Below are 20,180 nucleotides of genomic sequence, written 5' to 3' on the forward strand. Positions count from 1 at the left end.
AAAAAAAAAAAAAAAAAAAAAAAAAAAAACACATCATAGTAAAATTAATACCTTCTCCGCTTCGCATCGAAGCTAATATAAATTAAAGAAGATATTCTTTAATTTATAATTCAATTAATACTGATAAGTATTCATTGCATTAGCTAAAATAAAGTTTTCATAAAACCTCGATAATCTGAAAATACTTTATCATAGATTAGAGTTTTTGATTTGGGTAAATTTATAAATGGATATTGTCAGTGTTTGGATACATACTTTGAGTGCTTCTAGTTGTTTAAGTATAGCCTGGCTGGTATTATATTCGATCTATTTATTATAACATCTTCTCAGTAGTTGAATGAATCTGGTTTTGGCTAATATTCAATACTATTTCAATTTACTTGAAATAGCATGTTTTCAATAGTTTTAAATCACTTTTTTGTTTTAAAAATTTCTTACAAAAAATACTTAAAGTATTATTTTTTATGATATTATAGGATATTTGTACATATATGATGAAATTTTTTTTTTTGAAATTAATTACGTTTCACTTAACTTCGACTGATTACAAATATTATTAGCATCAAGTTTACTGAATTCGGTATATTTGGTACATTTTGAAATTCGAAGATCGAGACAGTTTTTTACTTAACTAAAAGTAAAGAAAAGAGGAGTTTACCGAATTATAACTTTGTATTTTATAATTCGTAAACCAAAAATTATTTGAAAAACAATGTCAAAAGTTGCTCTTAGTTGCATAGATAATTAAGTTGTTTTGCTTATGAGTAATTATGAACCTTGTAAAAGATAAGAGTAATTTACAATGCTTTTGTAAAACTAATTTTTAAAAACTATACCGACTCGGAAAAACTTTACATGATAATAAGAAGATTGGATATGTTATTTGATTAAAAGCATGTGAATAGGTAGAGACGAGTATTTTAATATTTTAATCGCTGTGTTACCCGTCTTGTCAATTTATGTTATGGTAATTTATCACTGAACTTCTCCATAGTTTATTATAAACTTTGCAGTCGTAACAAGTTCGTTGGATATATTTTACTACTAAAATCATTTATAATTCGTTTTGCGAACTAAAAACGTTCCAGATATTTTTTTCATTCAACAAACAAAATGAAATTGATAATTTTAAGTACAATAGAGATCGTTGAAAAAATATTTTAACGACACATATTATTATCCTTACATCAGCCAAATGCAATTTTTAAGCTTTCAAAATATATAAAAATACTTTTAATTCTTATAGTAATGCTCGATAATTCCTTCAAGATAAACATACATTACAGTTAAATAAATTGATGTAAATTTAGCTAAAGTTAAAATATAATTAAGTTAAAAGTAACTAAAAAATATTTAACCTTATTTTACATTGTTGTAATGTACTTGAACTTAATGAGTTATTCAGATTAAAATAACAGTTTTTGAAGGAAAGTCGTTCATGTATACACGTTCATATTTGTGGACGTCATGCAAACACCATTTATTTTTTTTTAAATATAACGTGAATAATAACAAAATTCACTTTTTTATGAATTTGAAAAATTTTAGGGCCGTTCAAATAATTAACAATAATTTTAAGATTTCTGCAAACTCATAACGAATTGGCATAATGAAACGAATAAAAGAATAATAACGAAATATACTTGTAATTTTATTAAGTACTGTATGGGCTAAAGACTCTGTTTATCTTTTACAGTGGAATGTTGATTTAATCACAGAGACATCTAAAAATATGAGGATGGGCAAAACAACACAAGAACAATTAGTGCATTGTTTAACTGCTGCAACTTGTTAAAAATTACTCGGTATCTTTTGAACGAATGCGATTATGATGCAATCGCTTTTTTTAATTTCGAAGTAAACTTCAGATTCTTTATTTTGATATCAGCTAAATTTTGTCAGACGTTACGGAAAATTTTCAAAAATTGATTTGAAAAAAATGAATTACTTTTGTAGGTGGTCTTAGGGGTAATAGTATTACCCGAAACACCTAATACAATTTTTTTTCGGTTTTTATGACTATGATTGTTATTATAAACTAATTTTTTAATTAACACGCTCTATAATCAAATATGGAAATAAAAATAATTTAATTAAATTTATAACTTTATTTTAAACAAAAAACGCAATTTATATAATTTAATGGTTTCTTTCGTAACTCATCAATAATAATTAAAAAATAAATTGGGATCGTTATTCCAATCAAATTTTTAATCTCTATCCTTATATTTTTATATATATATCTAGATTTATTTAAAAGTCAATTTATTGAAAATATTTTAATTATACCGAAAATAATATTTAAATAAAAAAATACTTCCAGTATTTACTATTACTACTGTAAAGTTGAACTACAATGTATTATGCATAAATATTAGTGATGCTCAAACTGTTTGAATTTCAGTTTTAAAATTTAAAAAAATCCAACCGGATTTTTATTTACAAGTCGGATTGAAAATCAAATTGGTAAAATCTATGATTTATTAATTATTAATTTATTGAAGATAAATCTTTTTAATTTAGCTTAAATTTTTTTTNATCTATGATTTATTAATTATTAATTTATTGAAGATAAATCTTTTTAATTTAGCTTAAATTTTTTTGTATTATTTATAACCCACGGTAACATAGGCTATTGGGTAGACAACTAAAAGTTAATTATATTACAATTTAATACTAATATTTAATCAAATAGATTACACACAGCACATAATATACATAAATTAATACTAAATATAACTTTAAATACTTATAAATATAAGAAGATTTATGTAGTATATTTTGTTTGCTTAAATTTTGTTATGTCACTTTTTTTTACACTTTAAAATTTATTACCAATCATTATTTTACAAAAAATTTATAAAGATTACAAATCTTTATGCACCTAACTGAAATTTCAAAGTTAAAAATATTCCTGTATGAATTGGTGTATTTGAATTTAGTTTCGAGATATTTTGTTCACTAATGTAGAGCTATTCTGTCGGGTTTACTTTGATTATGCTAGAAAATTAATCCACCCTACCCATTGTAAAATTGTGTCCAATACACAATAGTATACCGTTTGTTCTAGCTTATTTCACTGTTTGAACATTAAAAAGGATTACAATAGTAGCAACAACTGTTATTGTATGATATTGTCATATGACGCTTAGAAACCCTTTATAAATCCTAAGGTCACAAATGTGAACTTACGGAACACCAACTTCTACAATATGTTACATTACTCCTTTAGATTTTTATCAAATATTGAGCTTTAATTCAATTTACTTTGATTTTAGTTAATTGTTATAAAATTATTATAATTATAATTATTAACAATTATTATAGTTATAATAAAAGTTGTTTTAACCCAAAACTTACGTTAAATTATCCAATTAAAAATATTTTCTTTATTTTTTTTTTTACAAATAATTTTTTTTTTATGAATTTATACTTTTTATTATAAAAGTTTTTCAATCATTTAATTTATGTTTATTCAATAAACTAATTAAATAAATAATAATAATTTTTATTACATGGTAAAGTAAAATATATAGCTTTAATTTTCCATGTTATAAAATAAATTGAATTTGAACGTTGCCTACTATGGTATTTTGTTTTTAATTTAAAACAATATTTATTTTTCATCTGTGTACCTATACTTAACAAATTAATATTTTATTTTGTAAGATTACATTTTAAGGGGTATCTAGTGAGGGAGATGTGCTGACGCATCTTAAATAATCCATTAGGACGCGTTAATCACATCAAAAAAATGGTTATAAACTAAAATTTGTTATGAGGTCAAAAAATTCAGTTAAACTCCTCTATAGAAAAATTCTAATTTTCATTGTGTAATTAGATTATTAATTTATATAATATCAAACTTGAGTTGTTTAGTTTTAAATAATTTGTTTAGATTTTTGTGTGCATTTCTCAAATTGAAGTCACAATATAATAATAACTATACATTGATATATCCTTTCTTTTTTATCTTTAAAAATTTAATGCCACGTACAAATAAGAAATAATTAATAAATAAATAATAAAAATGACAATTTCCTAAGATAATTACACAGAGTAGAACAGATCTAACGGACTACTCATATAACTTACGGACTCTAATGTAGACCATAAGTTATATAGACTCTACATTATATTTTATACTGTTTCTTAATCATTTTTTTACAAATTAGGACTATAATTAAAATATATCTTATCTTATTTGTCGCAATTACAAAAATTCTTTTTAAAAATTAATTTTTATACAATTTTTTTTTAAGATAGCCACTTTAAAGATAAGTTTTAAAGAAAAAAATTGATACCAAAAACTCTTATTTTAATTTAATAGCTACGTTTATACAGCATTGTGAAGTTTGTTAAATTTTGAATTTTTTAGCGATTTTTCTATTGTATCAAACGTTAGTCCACGTATGTAAAGGACGAAAGAAAACATCTTTTATTTTATCTTTTTATATTATTTAATAGTAACAGTACGCGATTTCCTTTCCATGAAAAATAGTAACGTTTAAACGCGCTTTCTACAGAAATTATTATCTCAAAACTTTATTACAAAATGTTAGAGACATTTTCGTATATGAACTACAATTGTTCAATGATTGGCCAAGTTAAAATTTTTCAAAAAAATTTAGGATCAACAATAACTATAAAATTATTTAATTAAAAAAACTCGAATAATAATTGAGATAAATAAATAAACTTACAAATTATAAGAGATGGAGTTAAAACGAAAATAATAACTGCTTTTTATCATATTACCAACGAAATACTTAAAGAAAAACATAAGCAGGCATGTGCTTTGAGCGTTTCTGGTGTATGACTGTCAAAAAAAATTATAATTATGACTAAAGAAAATGTATTAAAAATTATAAAACTCAAGTCTATAAGTTAATGTATTTTTATCTATACTTTAAATATATTTAGATGCTATAAGTAGGGCAAAATGCGTTGGTCTAATCATAAGATATCCTTTTTTTCACAAATACAAATTTGCATATTTTTGTGAAAATTTTACTCAAGTAGAGACGTTTTTTCTATTAATATTTATTATTCTAACTAATATTTATGCATTTCTGATATATTTCAATAAATAAAAAGTAAACAGATAATAAAACACATTATAACTTTCTTTTATATTATAACTTTAAAATTAATATTCAATGAGTACCTTAGCAGGGTTTTCAATATATTCCACATATGCAAATATCTTTTATCAGTATTTAATGGCATGTATAAAACGATGTAAATTTCTAATAAAATTAATTATAATAGCTCAACATGCATGACAGTTTAGCTCAACTACCTAGCCATTTTGAATACCTTATTTCAACTATTTTAGATCTATATAATTTATAGGTACATTATATTAGATAGATTACTGAAATTTGTTTTTGGTATTTTCATTGTAGTAAATATGGTCAATTTGTCGAAATAACTGAAAGAGTTTAAATTGGACTAAATTCTTGATAAATTTTTAATTTATTGATTTTTTCACACACAAACAATGCTGACATTAGTGGTATGCAAAATGTGTCATCAGACAAGGTCCTTTATTTATAAGAGCCCTCACGAGTTGTAAAATGAAGATTGATCCTTTTTATTACGAAAAATTTATAAAAAACTAAAAGAAGATGTTGCACCTACAATTTAGACCTAATGATTATAATCGTTAGTGAAAATTTTAAATTTTATTAATTAAAAAGAACGTTTAATCTTTATTTAAATTTCTTTAATTAAACTTTGGGAGTATTTTATTTTAGTGATAAGCCAAAAAATATTTATAAAACTTATTCAATGTTAAACTTATAGTTTAGTTAAACATTAACAATTCAATTCAATAAGTTAGAATGTAGATAAAAAATATAAAATATATGCAATAAGGTTAAATGTATTTTTCGATTCCCTATGAGCATAAATGAACTAACAATATAATTAGACATACACTTTTTTGAACATTCATTAAATACGTCTGAATTGAGATAATCAATTGTGTAATCTCTTTACTATGAACTTTAAAAACGTACAAATATAATTAAAGATAGCAGAAAAGGCTCACGGATTGCAAAGTTTCTGTACTGGTAGTATTATTTAATTATAAAAAAAAACGTTTTACACATTTCTTTAGTGGTTCTAACCTCTTTTCTACAATAGCATTACTGAGCATTGTTCCAGGAAAAAAAATTAATCAAGACTTGTGTACCTTATTTACCCTTATAATAAATACTTCTTTTAATATTTTAAAATGAGCTATTTTTTCTTCGTCATAGAATACAAATAAATTGTGGATTTATAACAATTTTAAAAAACAAATATAATTTTTCAGTTATATTTATTTTTTAAATAATTTAAATGGAGGAATATTGATTGTAAATGTACGCGTCTAACGAATAAAAAACTCATTACAAATGATTGTATGTTATATTACTTTATATGTTTATGTTTGATATTCTTTTTGTTAAAAAATATGTTAAAAATCAGTACAACAGAATCTAACCCTGGTACCTATGCAAAAAGACACGCTTTAAAAAGGCAAGAAAAAAAAGTTACTAATTGAACTAAATAGGCTACCTACTAAAAAGTATAGAACAACAATGTCTTAAACCTAAAATAATGAAAGTTTTACGATTACAACACATCTATAGTTTACACGAGTTTATAAATATTCTATTTTCATGAGAACTGAAATCATACTACCATTGTTTATTTTAAATTAAAAATGTTTACAAATTAAAAAAAAATGACTTGGTTTAACTTTTTATATTATATCCGTGTACATTCAATTGACTGTTAAAATGTTTTAAATATACTATTTTAGTCTTAGTTTTTGTTTTTACTTTTTAATTTAACCTACAATAATTTTTCAAGAATGAATTATTTTCTTTTGCTTAATAGTATGGGTTCAATTTGTTGAAAACCGAGTGTTTTATTTTGTAAAATGTTCTTAATGTACGTTGTGCAAAATGAATTTTATACTATTGTCCCTATTAAAATGAGTAATTAGTAAATAGAAGATATATTTTTTAAGTTTGTATACATCTAAAAATAAGATACATAAATCTAGAACCCTCACATTAAAATTTTTACCTAAAAATATCTTCTATTAATTAATTATTTTATAGGAGTAATAGTATAAAATTCATTCTACACGACGTACATCAAGAAAATTTTACAAAATAAAAGATTTGGGTTTAAACAAAATAATACCAAACTATTACTAAAATAAAATAGTTCATTTTTTAAAAATTACTATAGGTTATTTCTCAACAAAGCCTAAAAACAAAGGTTACATAATATATTTAAAAAATGTTTAACAATTGAAACAATTGAACAATTGAATGTAGACAGAACAATACTTTTTGATATAATTTTTAGGTACAAATTCTATTTTGCGAGTGTCAGCGTTACTTAACTCTAAAAATATATGAGACTTTTGTTAAAAATCTCTAAGTACCTAGTAAAAATTATTTAGTTCAAAGAATTATTACAATTTTAAATTATTCTTGCAATATGATGTGTTATTAATATTTCCTTAAGTCTGTATGAATAACTTTTAATTTATCCTATTAATAACATTTTTAAATTCAGTGTGGTTTGTCAGATTTTTATCCTCATTCATTGCTTTTATTAGTTAAATGTTAGTGGTTTACAGCTAAATGTTATAGTTAATTTATAGCTTCTGTTTTAAACCCATTTATGGGATTAACTCATTTGTTTTTCTCTAAACAATTGCAACAACTGTAAACAAATTTATTTTATAGTTAATACCAAATGGTATTGAGCCTTTTTGAAATTGTCATATTTGAATATTAAACTAATCCAATGCTTTAAACTTTAGCATGTCTTCATAAGATGCCTATTACTTTAGTATCTAAATAGCTATTATTTAATATGTTAAATTTCAGTTTAAAAACTATTTAAAATCTTATATGAATCAATTTATTTCGTTGATCTGACCATTTGTACAAAGAAATATTTATAATTTAAATGTTTACTTTTAGATTAATTTTTTCAGATTATAATAAACAATTAGAAAATTAATGAAAATGTAAAATGTGGTAATATGACTAAATTCATTAATAAATAGCCACTAATGTAATTTAATATCTGATTTTTATTCAAAACACAGCATTTTTAAACGATTTCCAGTATGTACTGTTTAAGTGATGTGTAAATTCCCAAAAAAAATAATCATGGAAATTTTCTGAGGTAAATTTGTTGAAATATTTCTAAAATCGGTAAAATTATCATTTTTTGATATTTTTTAAAAGTTTAGAATATTTATATAAACCTACTGTTATAAATTATCCAAATTTCGAATAATAATGTATTCGTTTTTTAAATTAATATTTTATTTCTATTCTATCTCTTTGTTATAAATATTTATTGATTATTTTGAAATATTATATACCTTTTGCTATTTTTCATAAGCTGGTATGCTATTTTATCAATCGCTCAAGCAAACAAAACTTGTTTTATTTAAAATTTTATCTTATATCTTGACGTTTTGTGGAAATGTCATTTTTGAAGTATCAAACCATCTCAATAAAATTAACTTGTTACAGTTTAGATACAAAATAGCAAACATACTCGATCATACTATTTACGAAAAATTTTAAAAACTAATTTTAATGACCCATAAGCTTTTTTACTACATATCTTTAAAAGTATTAAATATAATATAATTTTTCTTCTCAGAATTTAAAAATATTATTATATTATTAAAAATATTAAAATATTATTTGTTTTATTCCTTTTGTTCCCTTTATAGTTTATATTTTAGTTTTTTAAATTGAAACATTTTTTGTAGCCAATTAATAAATAAAACAATTATATAACTATGAAAATTATCGAAATTTAGTAACTTAGCAATTAGTATTTAAATTGATGTAAGCATTTTTATAACAGGATATTTAGTATACTACTCAGTTTAAAAATATTTAAGAAGCCGAGTTCAAGTGTAATGATTATGAAATTATCATGAATATCGTCAACTGAAAATTAAATCTTCAACATTAAAAAGACAAAACAAGATAATTTCAAATTAATATTTTTATGTGCGCAGACGAAACAATCCTAGATCACTTTATTTTCAAAAATAAAGTGAGATTAGTATCAAAAAAAAATGTGCCTTGATTATTCTATGGTAATGCATAAACTACATGTCTATAGATTTCTACTCATAATTAAACATTTCATAGTTTAATTTAACAATTTATTGAATAAATATTTTTTAATTAAATAATTTTAGAGTTCAAGTTTTAATTAATAAAATTTCCCTTAAATTTTTTTGTTCTAAAATTATATTGAAGTGTATAATATTACGCTTATTACCTTACAATACTTCAACGAACATTTAAGCTAAAATGTTAATTTAATAAATAATTTAAGATGATTTGATTAATGTAAAATCTTTATTGTAGTACAATAAATTTATTTTAAAAATTAAAATTTTTTCCGTAAAACAGCAGATTAGCTGCAATAATTTTAGGTTTATGTTAACCACCTTTTTATGAACAGAACATTTTTTCTTGCAGCATTTCATTATTTTGTTGTGTAATGCATATTGAATTTGTTTTTTTTATTGTGTAATAATGAAAAGTTCATTCAAGTTATATTTATGAATGGCTTTTTTAAATTGTTCGTGAAATGATTTATAAAAATAGCTTTATATAAGTTATGATTTAAAATGAGTACAATTTCTAAAAAAATGTCTCTTTACTTTTTTTAAATTCAACTCTGCTGAATACTTTTATGTCACGTACCATTTTCATTGCGGTCATTTTAGCAGTAAATAACACACCATAATGTTTATCATTTTTTTAAAACTTCGACGGTGACTAAAAATATAGCTTGTAGTTAAAATATTTTGATATAATTAACGTGTGTGTAATAATAATTAGATAAGTTCTGACTGAGGATTTAAAAAAAAAAACGTTTAAGTATTATTATTTATTAAATAAGTCTTTATTGAATAAATGTATTTTGATTAATTTCTAATGAATTTAAACGTTATCCAAATTTGATATAAATAAGAAACTAAAAGCTAAATATTATGGTGCAGAATAATACTTTAATTTGTTTTATGTAACAATTTTTTGTAAAGATTTTACCAATGTCAACGTGTTACAATAGCAAACATACTCAAGTCTTGTTATTATATTGGCCCATAAAAATCCAAAATACATCACATGCATTTAAATCAAAGCAATACAAGCGTTTCATATTACCACGCATATTTTTTTTTGGGGTAAAAAATAAAATTACCTTTATTTCTATTTTTATTTTTCCTTTTATTTTGCAGATCTATTTTTTGTTGAACGTGTCCAGAGTTTAAATGAGTTAACTATTTCTAAATTATCAAATATTATTTTATTCCATTTGATTTCATTCAAGAACAAATGTGAAACAGCGTGTATTTGATTCGATTAAAAAATATAGAATAGAGATGAACATTAAATATTATTCTCTCTTAAAATTAAAATAAACAATTTTTATTATACTTTTGTAGAAAATCTTATACTCCCATTTACCTTTTGAATGAAAAATAATTATTATTTTATAAAATAAGAAGGAGAAAGGAGAACTTCTCCCTCTACCCATCATTAAGACCACCACTGGTAGTCATCGTTAAAACATCAAATTATTATTTTATATACTTATATATCTGATATATTTAGATGCTCAATTTTATAATTGTAGATTCATTATTCACTCATTTCTTACAAAATAAAAATAATTTCCGGAATATTTTTTAGCTATTATTTAGTATATAAAGAGTAATATATTAAGTATACTGCCCCCATATTTTCGTAAAAATATGATTTTTTCACGAAAATGTATAGTTTATAATTTATTATTTTATAAGCCATTGAAAATGTAAATTTTATTGGAAAAAAAAATTATTCCTAAGGGTAAATTTTTGGGGTATCTTTCAAAAGTTATATGAGAACCCATTATTATTTTTTACTATAAATGGTCTAAATAAAATTGTGAATAGTCAATAACCAGTATTTTATTATTAATTTTTGAGTTATTTTAATTTTTAATTATAAACAAGAGGAATGCGCAACATAGAAGAATGTATAGCAATTATAGAGTGTCACTGAACATTCCCCGCTCTTCACTTTTTCTAAATCTTCAATTATTAATATCTCAAAAACTAATAATAAAAAAATAGTTATCATCGACCAATCATAATTTAATTTAGACCTTTCTCCATTTAATAGTAAAAGTAATAATACTAAGTTCCTATTTAACTGTCGAAAGTTACCTCTAAAATATACCCTGAAATAATTTTTTCTAACAATAAACTTTACAATGATCTATAAAAATAAATTAAATTTTTATCTATAGGTTTTTATAAAAAAAATACCATTATTTTAAGAAAACGTGAGAAATAATATGCTTAATAAATCATCCTGTTTATATCGATTGTTAATTTATGAAGAGTTTTTCTGGTTCATCCCTTACACCTTATAATTGTGTTAATATAATTATTTTTAATGACAATATACATATTTAACTAGTTTATATAACAGAAAATAATTGACCGATAGTAACTTTCAATAATATTTCCGATAATATTAACATTTTCATAACTAGGTAATGAATTTATATTTTAATAATTAACTCGTATGGTTAATAAATATTTGTTCCCCGGAAAATTTTCTATGATAATAATTTAAAAATAATTCTAGTTAACTAGCACAAATTTTTTTAATTCATTATTAAATTTTGAGAATTGAAATTTTTCTGTCAATAAACAGTAAATGATATTGTATTAAAAATTGTAATATTACAGTAGGACTTAATTCAAATTTTTTCCTTGTTATAAAAACAACTGACAATAACTTTTTACAATCAAATAAAATAAATTTTAATTAAAACTCAGTGTTGATCGTTCACTGGTAATGTTACCCTATATAAATATTATTATATTATGATATATTGTCATTTTAAAATCATATATTTAAGACTCACTTTTAAGTTCGGTTTTTTTATTTAAATAATTAAATAATTAATTATTATAATCTCAATAATCTTTAAAAACTAGTTTTAATCCGCTCAGTTCTTTTTTAATTTGATAATTTAAGTTGTATTGCCATATTTTTAATCTGCTTTAACTGTGTATAAAAATAATTTTTATATAGAGATTGAGTGAATTTAAACATCCATATGGCGTAAATTTTAAATGACTATTTTGAAACAGATTATATTTTAAACCTATCACATTTTTCCCGAAATCCAAAAATTAAAGACACAATTATAAAAATTTTCTTGTTAAAAAAAAAACAATATTTTAAATAAAGTGGCATTACAAGAACACATCAATCAGTCTGTCTTACTAAATTAAATTACAATTTCATTGCCCAGTAAAGGAAAAATATCTGTTGAAAATTTTTAGTACCTAATTAATTCAATTAGTTTCAATAAATTTCCAAATAAACTAGTTTTAGAAAATTACAAATGTTTAATGTATTAAATTATGAGAAAATATTTTATTTTTTATATGCATAAATTCAAAAAATCATTGCATTTAGAATAAAATTCTTAATTTGAAAATTATCTAAACAGACTGTGTTAACTAATACATCACCAAGATGTAGAAATATTTAGCGCTCAACAGAAAAATTTGTAAAAAATAGTTTAATGAAAATCGCTATTCTCTTTAAATTTTTCAGAGTTATTAAGAATTTAACGTAGATATTTATTTTGATTAAATAAAATTCTCAATCATTTCTTGTTCAATTTAGTGGAATTAGAAATAAAGTTGAAATATAATATTTTTAGATGAAAACTTTGTTGACTAAACAAAATAATATCTTTAAATCTTTTCTTTGTATACCTTTTTATTTGTATTGTTTTGCTGAGTATGCTTGTATTGCTATCTTAGTTTACTGCAAATCGATTTTAAGTTGGCAAACGATATTCTGCCACAAAACAATACTTTAGAAAATTATGTCTAAATATTATTTAAACTATTAAAAAAAACAATACCTATAATAACTTCATCTTACAAAATACATCAATAAGAACCACAAAATGTAATTGCTAAATTGTTTAACAACATATCTTGAAAAAAAATATAATATTTAAAATTTTATGTAAAATAACTAAAACTTTTAACTCAACTAAATAAATTTCAGTTTATTAAAACCTTATGTAAATTATTATAAGCGTAATAGATAAATGCTTTCGGAGAGCTTGAAGTTATATAGTGTTCAGTAATTAAGGAAACAGATATCTATTTTTCTCATTTTTTGTAACAATTCATTTGTTTCCTTACTTACTGAACACTCCGTATTATCATTTTCAGAGAATATACATATTATTTTTATTTACTATAAAATGGGCTTCAAATCCTTAATTATTATTGTATCAAATGCGTCTCATATGTTATTCTCATATTAAAAAAATTAATTGTAAATTTAATCAAATGAAAAAAAATCATAATTTAAAGTTATTATTAGTTTCAAATAAAATGTTTATAATTAAAAAAATACCAAAACACTACAAATTATTTCGAATAATCGAAAATGTGTTATATCATACTAATAATAACAGAATACTAACTTTCTAAAAATAAAAAATATGTACAATTATATAATATATTTATAATATGACAAGCTCTTTGTTAAACGCTCTTTAAGCTCTTTGTAACACGTATTTAAAAGTCTAATATGGTGTATAAAAACGATCAAAGTAAGATAGCCTCAAGCTTAAAATCATATTATCTAACAATTTCTTTATATTCAGTAAAACACTAAAATCTACTGTCTAAACCATATAAATATACAAGTACAGAAAATGTACTGATAAATGCTACGAAAATAATAAATTTACAGTACAAATCCAAGAAGTGTTTTAAATGTGAACTATTTAATGAAGCGTTTCGTTCTAAATTGTTCTCAGAGTTCTCTAATTGTACCAATTTGACTCAATACATTAAATCTTGAGATTCTTTTGTGAAAAATTTCAGCGATTATAAAAAATTTTTACATTGCTTGTTGAAATATATCGCTTATTAGTCCTTCTAGCTGGTGAATGTTAATATTTTAACAATTTAGAAGTTAGGTAGAAAAAGAATTTTCATTTTATTCATGCCCTTTCAAGTTTCAAATCATTGGCATATTTTAGATGTTTGTCATAACAGGTTCCGATTGTTGTCTTAACATAATACTTTATTATCATTCTATACATTTTTTTTAAATGAAATTTATTATTGTACAAATATTTGCAATTCTTAAACTAAAACCAATTATTTCATTAAACAAATAAAGTACATAATAAAATCTAATTATTGAATAAATTGACTCAGTGTCATCTCATATTCATGTTTATATTCGCACTTACAATAGTAATACAATCACATTTTGTGCACGTCAACTTACAGCGCCTAACAGCCAAGTCAGAATTTTGCATTCATATTATAGATATCTATACACAGGAACCCGTCGAAGACATAACCATATACATTTACAGAATGCCATTAAGGAAAATAGTAATCGACACTTACTATAGAAACGCGTAACATCTAGTAAATATTATATCAAATTATTATTACTATTTAGTATATTTCCGATTCTAACAATTATAAATTTTTATGGTTTTTAAGGCGTATTATAGGCAACAAAATTATACTTTTATAATCATCAGAAATGAATGTATACGTTTCTATATTTTTTTTAATATAAATTTTCGTTATAAACTTTACAATAATTGTAATAATAGTAATAATATTACTAATACTATACATATAATTGTAATAATTGTAGTTTTTAGAGTAAAAAATAAAAATAAAAATAGCATTTCAAAATTTTAAACGGTGTAATTAAATTTAGCGTGTAATACTTGGTTAAGTTCGGTTAACAATTTTACGAAATTTATACTTTTTTAAAACAATTTTTACTTTATGATTTTAAGAATACTTTTGTTTTATAATTTGACAATAGAATTTGCAAAATAGAGAATTACAGCCAAAAAAGATAAAAGCAATGACGAAAAATCGTAATTGAAGGGAAATTGCCTTGGATGACTTAATGCAGTCAACAATTCTAAAGTCGTCAAATAATCTTCACAGATTCAAAGCTACAACAATTTTAGCCAAAAAACTGTGAACAAAGTCAAGCGGTCAGCCCCACGTTGACAGAACTCAGTTCACAATTAATATTGGGATCCATATCAGAACGAGTAAGTTTTTATTATTTTCATTACTGAACATAAATAAGATAAATAATTATATTTTTATTTTAAGTGACAACATCTGTAGGTACTCAATTATCAATTATGAATTTGTCGAAAAGAACAATTTAGCGAATTCGACACATAGAAATTTCAGTACCAGCTATGGTCTGCTGGTACTGAAATTGAGACCTTTGATGAATTTATAAGAAGAGCACATTATGACTAGTGATAGAAAACTTTGTTTATTATTTGGTAGTTTTGACGACCCACGATCCTTTAGACTTAATAGCCTACTGTGACGAATGATAGATGGATAGCACATTTTTTCGGCTTTACTTATTTTTTATTAATTTTGCTCTATTTATGTTGTCAAATGTTTCAACATTTTACTGATAATTTAAGCGTTTTTACATAGTTAGACTGACGAAACTTGCTCTTGTTTTTTCCTATCTATTTTTAAATTGAGACCCTTGTTAAAATCTAAGCTTAGATTATAACTTGAGTCTGACCTAAGTCAGTAATGATTGATTTTGAGCTAGCGACAATTAACACAATAAAAAAAGTTTACTTTAGATCTACCCTTTTAAAATATTGTTTTTCCTTTCACTTTTCATAGGTAGTGTGGCGAAATACTCAAAACATTGGCTTTATAGTAAAATACAGCAAATATCTTAATTGTGGGTTAAATTTGAAAAAGCGCTAGCATTTGTACAACCGGCAAATATGGTACATTTATATAGTAAATTTTTAGAACATGACTTTTAATTACATAACAAAACTCTTTTAACTTCTTAACTTAAATACTTTGAAGATACGGGGATTGGTCGCATAGGTCGTAAAATCAAAGAAGAAATCCAAAACTTTTAATAAAAATGTGGAACTTCTATAATCTTGTTAAAAATGATTTACGAAAACAAATCATTCTGTAAAATTGTAAAACAATTACTTAGACTCCTTTTTAAATGCTGCCCACCGTTTAATTTAGAAGTTAATAGATACCTTAAAAAAGAAGAAAAATTAAACAGACTCAAAATCGAACAGATCATAGCAGTAAACAGTGGCAAGGGGGCCTATAAGTCTTTTAGCTTCCATTGACCAATTATTATTATTAACATATTACCACATTCTTAACGTGGTAAGTTTAAAAAAATAGATCTCTGCCCCTTCTGAGCAAAAATTCTGGCTACACCACTGACAGGAAGAACTAACTATAAAATAAAAGAAGTACCATGATAACATCACTAGAATTAGAAATATTTGTACCAAGTTTTACGGCACACTCATTAGGGATTTTTTAAAAAGAATTGCGCATAATTTGAAGTAAATATATTGTTAACTTTTATTTTTATTTTTTTATTTTAACCATTGACAACATTGGCTTTTTATTTTACAATTGCTTTTATTGTATCTAAATGCTGATAACTATTATTTTTATTTGTATTATTGAAAATATACTTGTTTTATGAAATCATGAAACTGTTTTTATATAATTAAATTATCTAGTATTTCTATAACATAAATTTATAGAAATAACCTATTACTCTTAATGTATAATACTCTAACGTGAAATATCTAAGATATACTAATGCAAGTATTGTCGTAACTGTTTTCACTTTTAATATTTTCAATTGTTTTAGTTAGTTCTACTACATCAATGTATTTATATACATATTTTTAAAAAATTTTACTCCACTTTAATATTATTTTTTCAATTAATTTGACAAATTTCTTGTATGACTTAGAATTTTAAAACTTATATAGACTCACTTCTTAGTTTCTTATAGAATGAACAATTTTATTTGATTGTGTTCGATGATTTTCCAACGATATACAAGTTTATTTTATAATATGATTTATCATAAATTAAACTAACAGCAAATAGCACAGCATAACATCAGCGATGAGTTGTCGACTAAATGATCCTCTGCGCCACACCACTCCTCTTGTAAATATGATAACATACATTTATTAAGTGATGCATTCGCAGTTTTCTTAGTCATTTTTAGAGATATTTCATAGTTTTCCTCGATAAAGTATTTTTTTTATAATTATATGTTTACAAATTGATCAAATTCCATAAGACACCAATTTTCTCATAAACTATTGAGCATATTTATTTTTATAACAAGCAAAAAATATTAGGTTCCAAAATTATAATAGTATATAATTAAATTATTTTTCTCATCCCAAAGATAAAAATCTTAAACTATAGTTTTCTAAATTAGAATCCCTATTTTTAACTTGATAAACTGATAGAAAAAANAAATCTTAAACTATAGTTTTCTAAATTAGAATCCCTATTTTTAACTTGATAAACTGATAGAAGTTAAGTAATTTTAGACCGAAATTCTATTGTTCTTTCATTGTTTTAAATACAATAGTCTTCATTTTTCTATGTTATCACATAAACATATTTTTATTGACTAAGATAATGAATATTATTGATCAACCGGTGTAGACATTTTTTCTTGATAACTACCATAATAAATAATTTTGGCCTATCAAAACAAACTATTGCTGCCACTGGTATAAGTTTACCAAAATCAATGATACATTTTTACTTGAAATTCAAATCTTTAACAACTTTAAAACAGATAAGGTTGATCGGACAAAAAATTTAAGAACAAACTTGTTGTTAATTTTTCGATTATTTTATTAAATTAAAAATAGAGGTTTCCATTTAAGAAAATTATAGTTAAAGTTTTTTTATTTCTGAAGAGACGAACAAAATATTTAATTACATATTATTGTAGTTTATTGTACCTAACATTTTTTCTCTTTACAAAATTTAAAAATTCTAAATAGTTTTTGAGAAAATGAATGTCCTATCAAATTTTGATTACTTTGTAATTCATCATATTCTTGATGATTATGCACGAAATTGAATTATTACATTCCTTAGCATACCAATTAAACACTTTTATTTTTATTTTATTTTCTAATTTTAGCCTTTTCAGGCATAATATCTCTTAGTTTTGGTAATTACATTTCTTTAGAATAAAATAACTAATTAAACCAACTAGCCAATTAGTGCAACTTAATAAAAGTTCACAATTCGATGTAAAACTACAATTTTATTTTAATAACATTAAATATAAAAATAAACCAATTCCTAATGGGCATTATATTGAGTTCCAAGAAACAACGTTTAATATCTAATTAATTTTATGTCAAATTACTATATTATTTACCATATTTCTGATTCTATTAATTATAATTTTTATGTTGTTTATATTGCGTTGTCAGTTGTCTGTCCGTAATAACTTCCTAATCAACATCTCTCATATTCATAGATTATATATTATAATTTTATTTTATTATTAATAAACCTTGTTATTCGAGTGTAATACATTTTAATAGGTACTACTATTGATTTTTTCTCTAAGGGAATTTAAAATAATTAGATAAACCCTCAGTATTCAAGGTAGATGTAGTATAACCAGCTAATCTGTTTTGGGTCCTTTGGGTTACTAATGACTGGTATTTGGGACTAGTAACAAATAGCTTCGTATCAATAACTTATGTTATTTGTTGAATTCCAACCTACAATAATTTATTACATTACTATAAAAATGGTAATATCATTGATCAATTTTTTTTTTAATAACATTTTCAGTACAGTAGAACTAAAATTAGATGAGTTGTGTAAAACAATACTGTATGTAAATATATGTTTACTATACTTCTTAATTTATTTTCATCACAATTAAATCTTGAGCTTAATTTGGGTAATAACTTAGTATTTCGTAAAATATTAAAAACAAGTTTTTTATTCTCTAGAAGTGATTTTAGGGAACATACTGGTTCTCTCAGACATAATGAGGTTGCGTCTGGTGGACAGTTTGTATGAAATTCAGTCAAATCGTTAAGGCAGAGCTAACTTCAATTAGTTGGGTTAGAGGCTATGATGATGATGATGACTAAAAACAAGTTTTTTGCATAATTAATGTATGCACTATTTTCTAGAAAACTTTCTTCCGATAAGTTTGAATTGAAAAAGTTGGGAAAGGTTATATACATTCAAAGAAAGATATACAATTAAACAATATCTCATAACATTTTAACATTAAGTTCGAGTTTTCCAATGATAATTCATATTTCATCAACTTTAATTACAAAGAAAATCTGTATAATGCCAATGCTAATAACAAAATTGACTGTGATCTTGTAAACCAAAATGAAGTTGTAGTTATTCAATGTAATTAGTTATTTCAAAACAAAGTTGATACTTACGCAATACTATTCTTGGAAATGTAAAAGACAGGATCAAAAGTCGAAATCCTATAGAGTGCAAATTATACCAGCTTTTCATCATCTGAAATAAATTATACTTTATAAAAATAATAATGAAGAAAAAAGTAGAAAAATAATTTAATACTCATTTTGATATTATACAAATAATTATAATAATAAAATATTTATATTTTTCAGAATACTTACGGCTTTGAATGTATTATATTATTTAGTTTAAAATATATTATTATATATACAGAGTGATTTTTTTTTAACATTAGCCATTCCATTTCTTTTAAAATAGTTGTTTATCTGTTATAAAATATTTCCTATATTCATTCATTATATCTTATTTTTTTTTTTACGCTTTTATTAGCCTATTAAGGGCCATAGCGGCCTCCCCAAAGGAGGAGGTTTCTTAACCATTTATACTCCGGGACGGGTCGTTAGTCCGTCGCCGGAGGTGGGATGGCGACTTCAAATTACCGAACTGATCTCTCGTTCGGTAAATGAAGCCGCCCGTGACCGAGTTTTGAACCTGAGACACTACGCGTCAAGCACTGCCGCGTTACCGACTCGGCCACACCGTCCCACTCCATTATATCTTATAGGGATGTCAATTTTATTTTTTTTTTTTAATAGAAACATACATAATTAGCTTATTCTAATAAAATAGAAAATGATCTAATTAAGAAAACGGCTGATCGATAACAATTTTCGGACCAGTATTTCAAAAGTATACCTTTACCTTGACGAGAAGAGGA

At 23.4% G+C, this 20,180-nt stretch overlaps 1 protein-coding gene across 2 annotated transcripts in view; it reads right to left on the reverse strand.

Annotated features, from left to right (window-relative positions):
* Window positions 1-20,180, reverse strand: part of LOC126896315 (limbic system-associated membrane protein-like) — a 96,274-nt gene that overhangs the window by 49,265 nt on the left and 26,829 nt on the right. The window contains exon 2 of one of the 2 annotated variants that reach the window (XM_050668989.1): window positions 19,417-19,498. The exons of the other annotated variant lie outside the window; for it this stretch is intronic. Within the exon in view, the coding sequence (XP_050524946.1) occupies window positions 19,417-19,498 (82 nt within the window). The remainder of the gene's footprint in view (window positions 1-19,416; window positions 19,499-20,180) is intronic. 2 annotated transcript variants of the gene reach the window in all.

This window comes from Daktulosphaira vitifoliae, unplaced genomic scaffold (assembly GCF_025091365.1).
Source record: "Daktulosphaira vitifoliae isolate Bord-2020 unplaced genomic scaffold, ASM2509136v1 Scaffold_1, whole genome shotgun sequence".
NCBI classification, from domain to species: Eukaryota; Metazoa; Arthropoda; class Insecta; order Hemiptera; family Phylloxeridae; genus Daktulosphaira; species Daktulosphaira vitifoliae.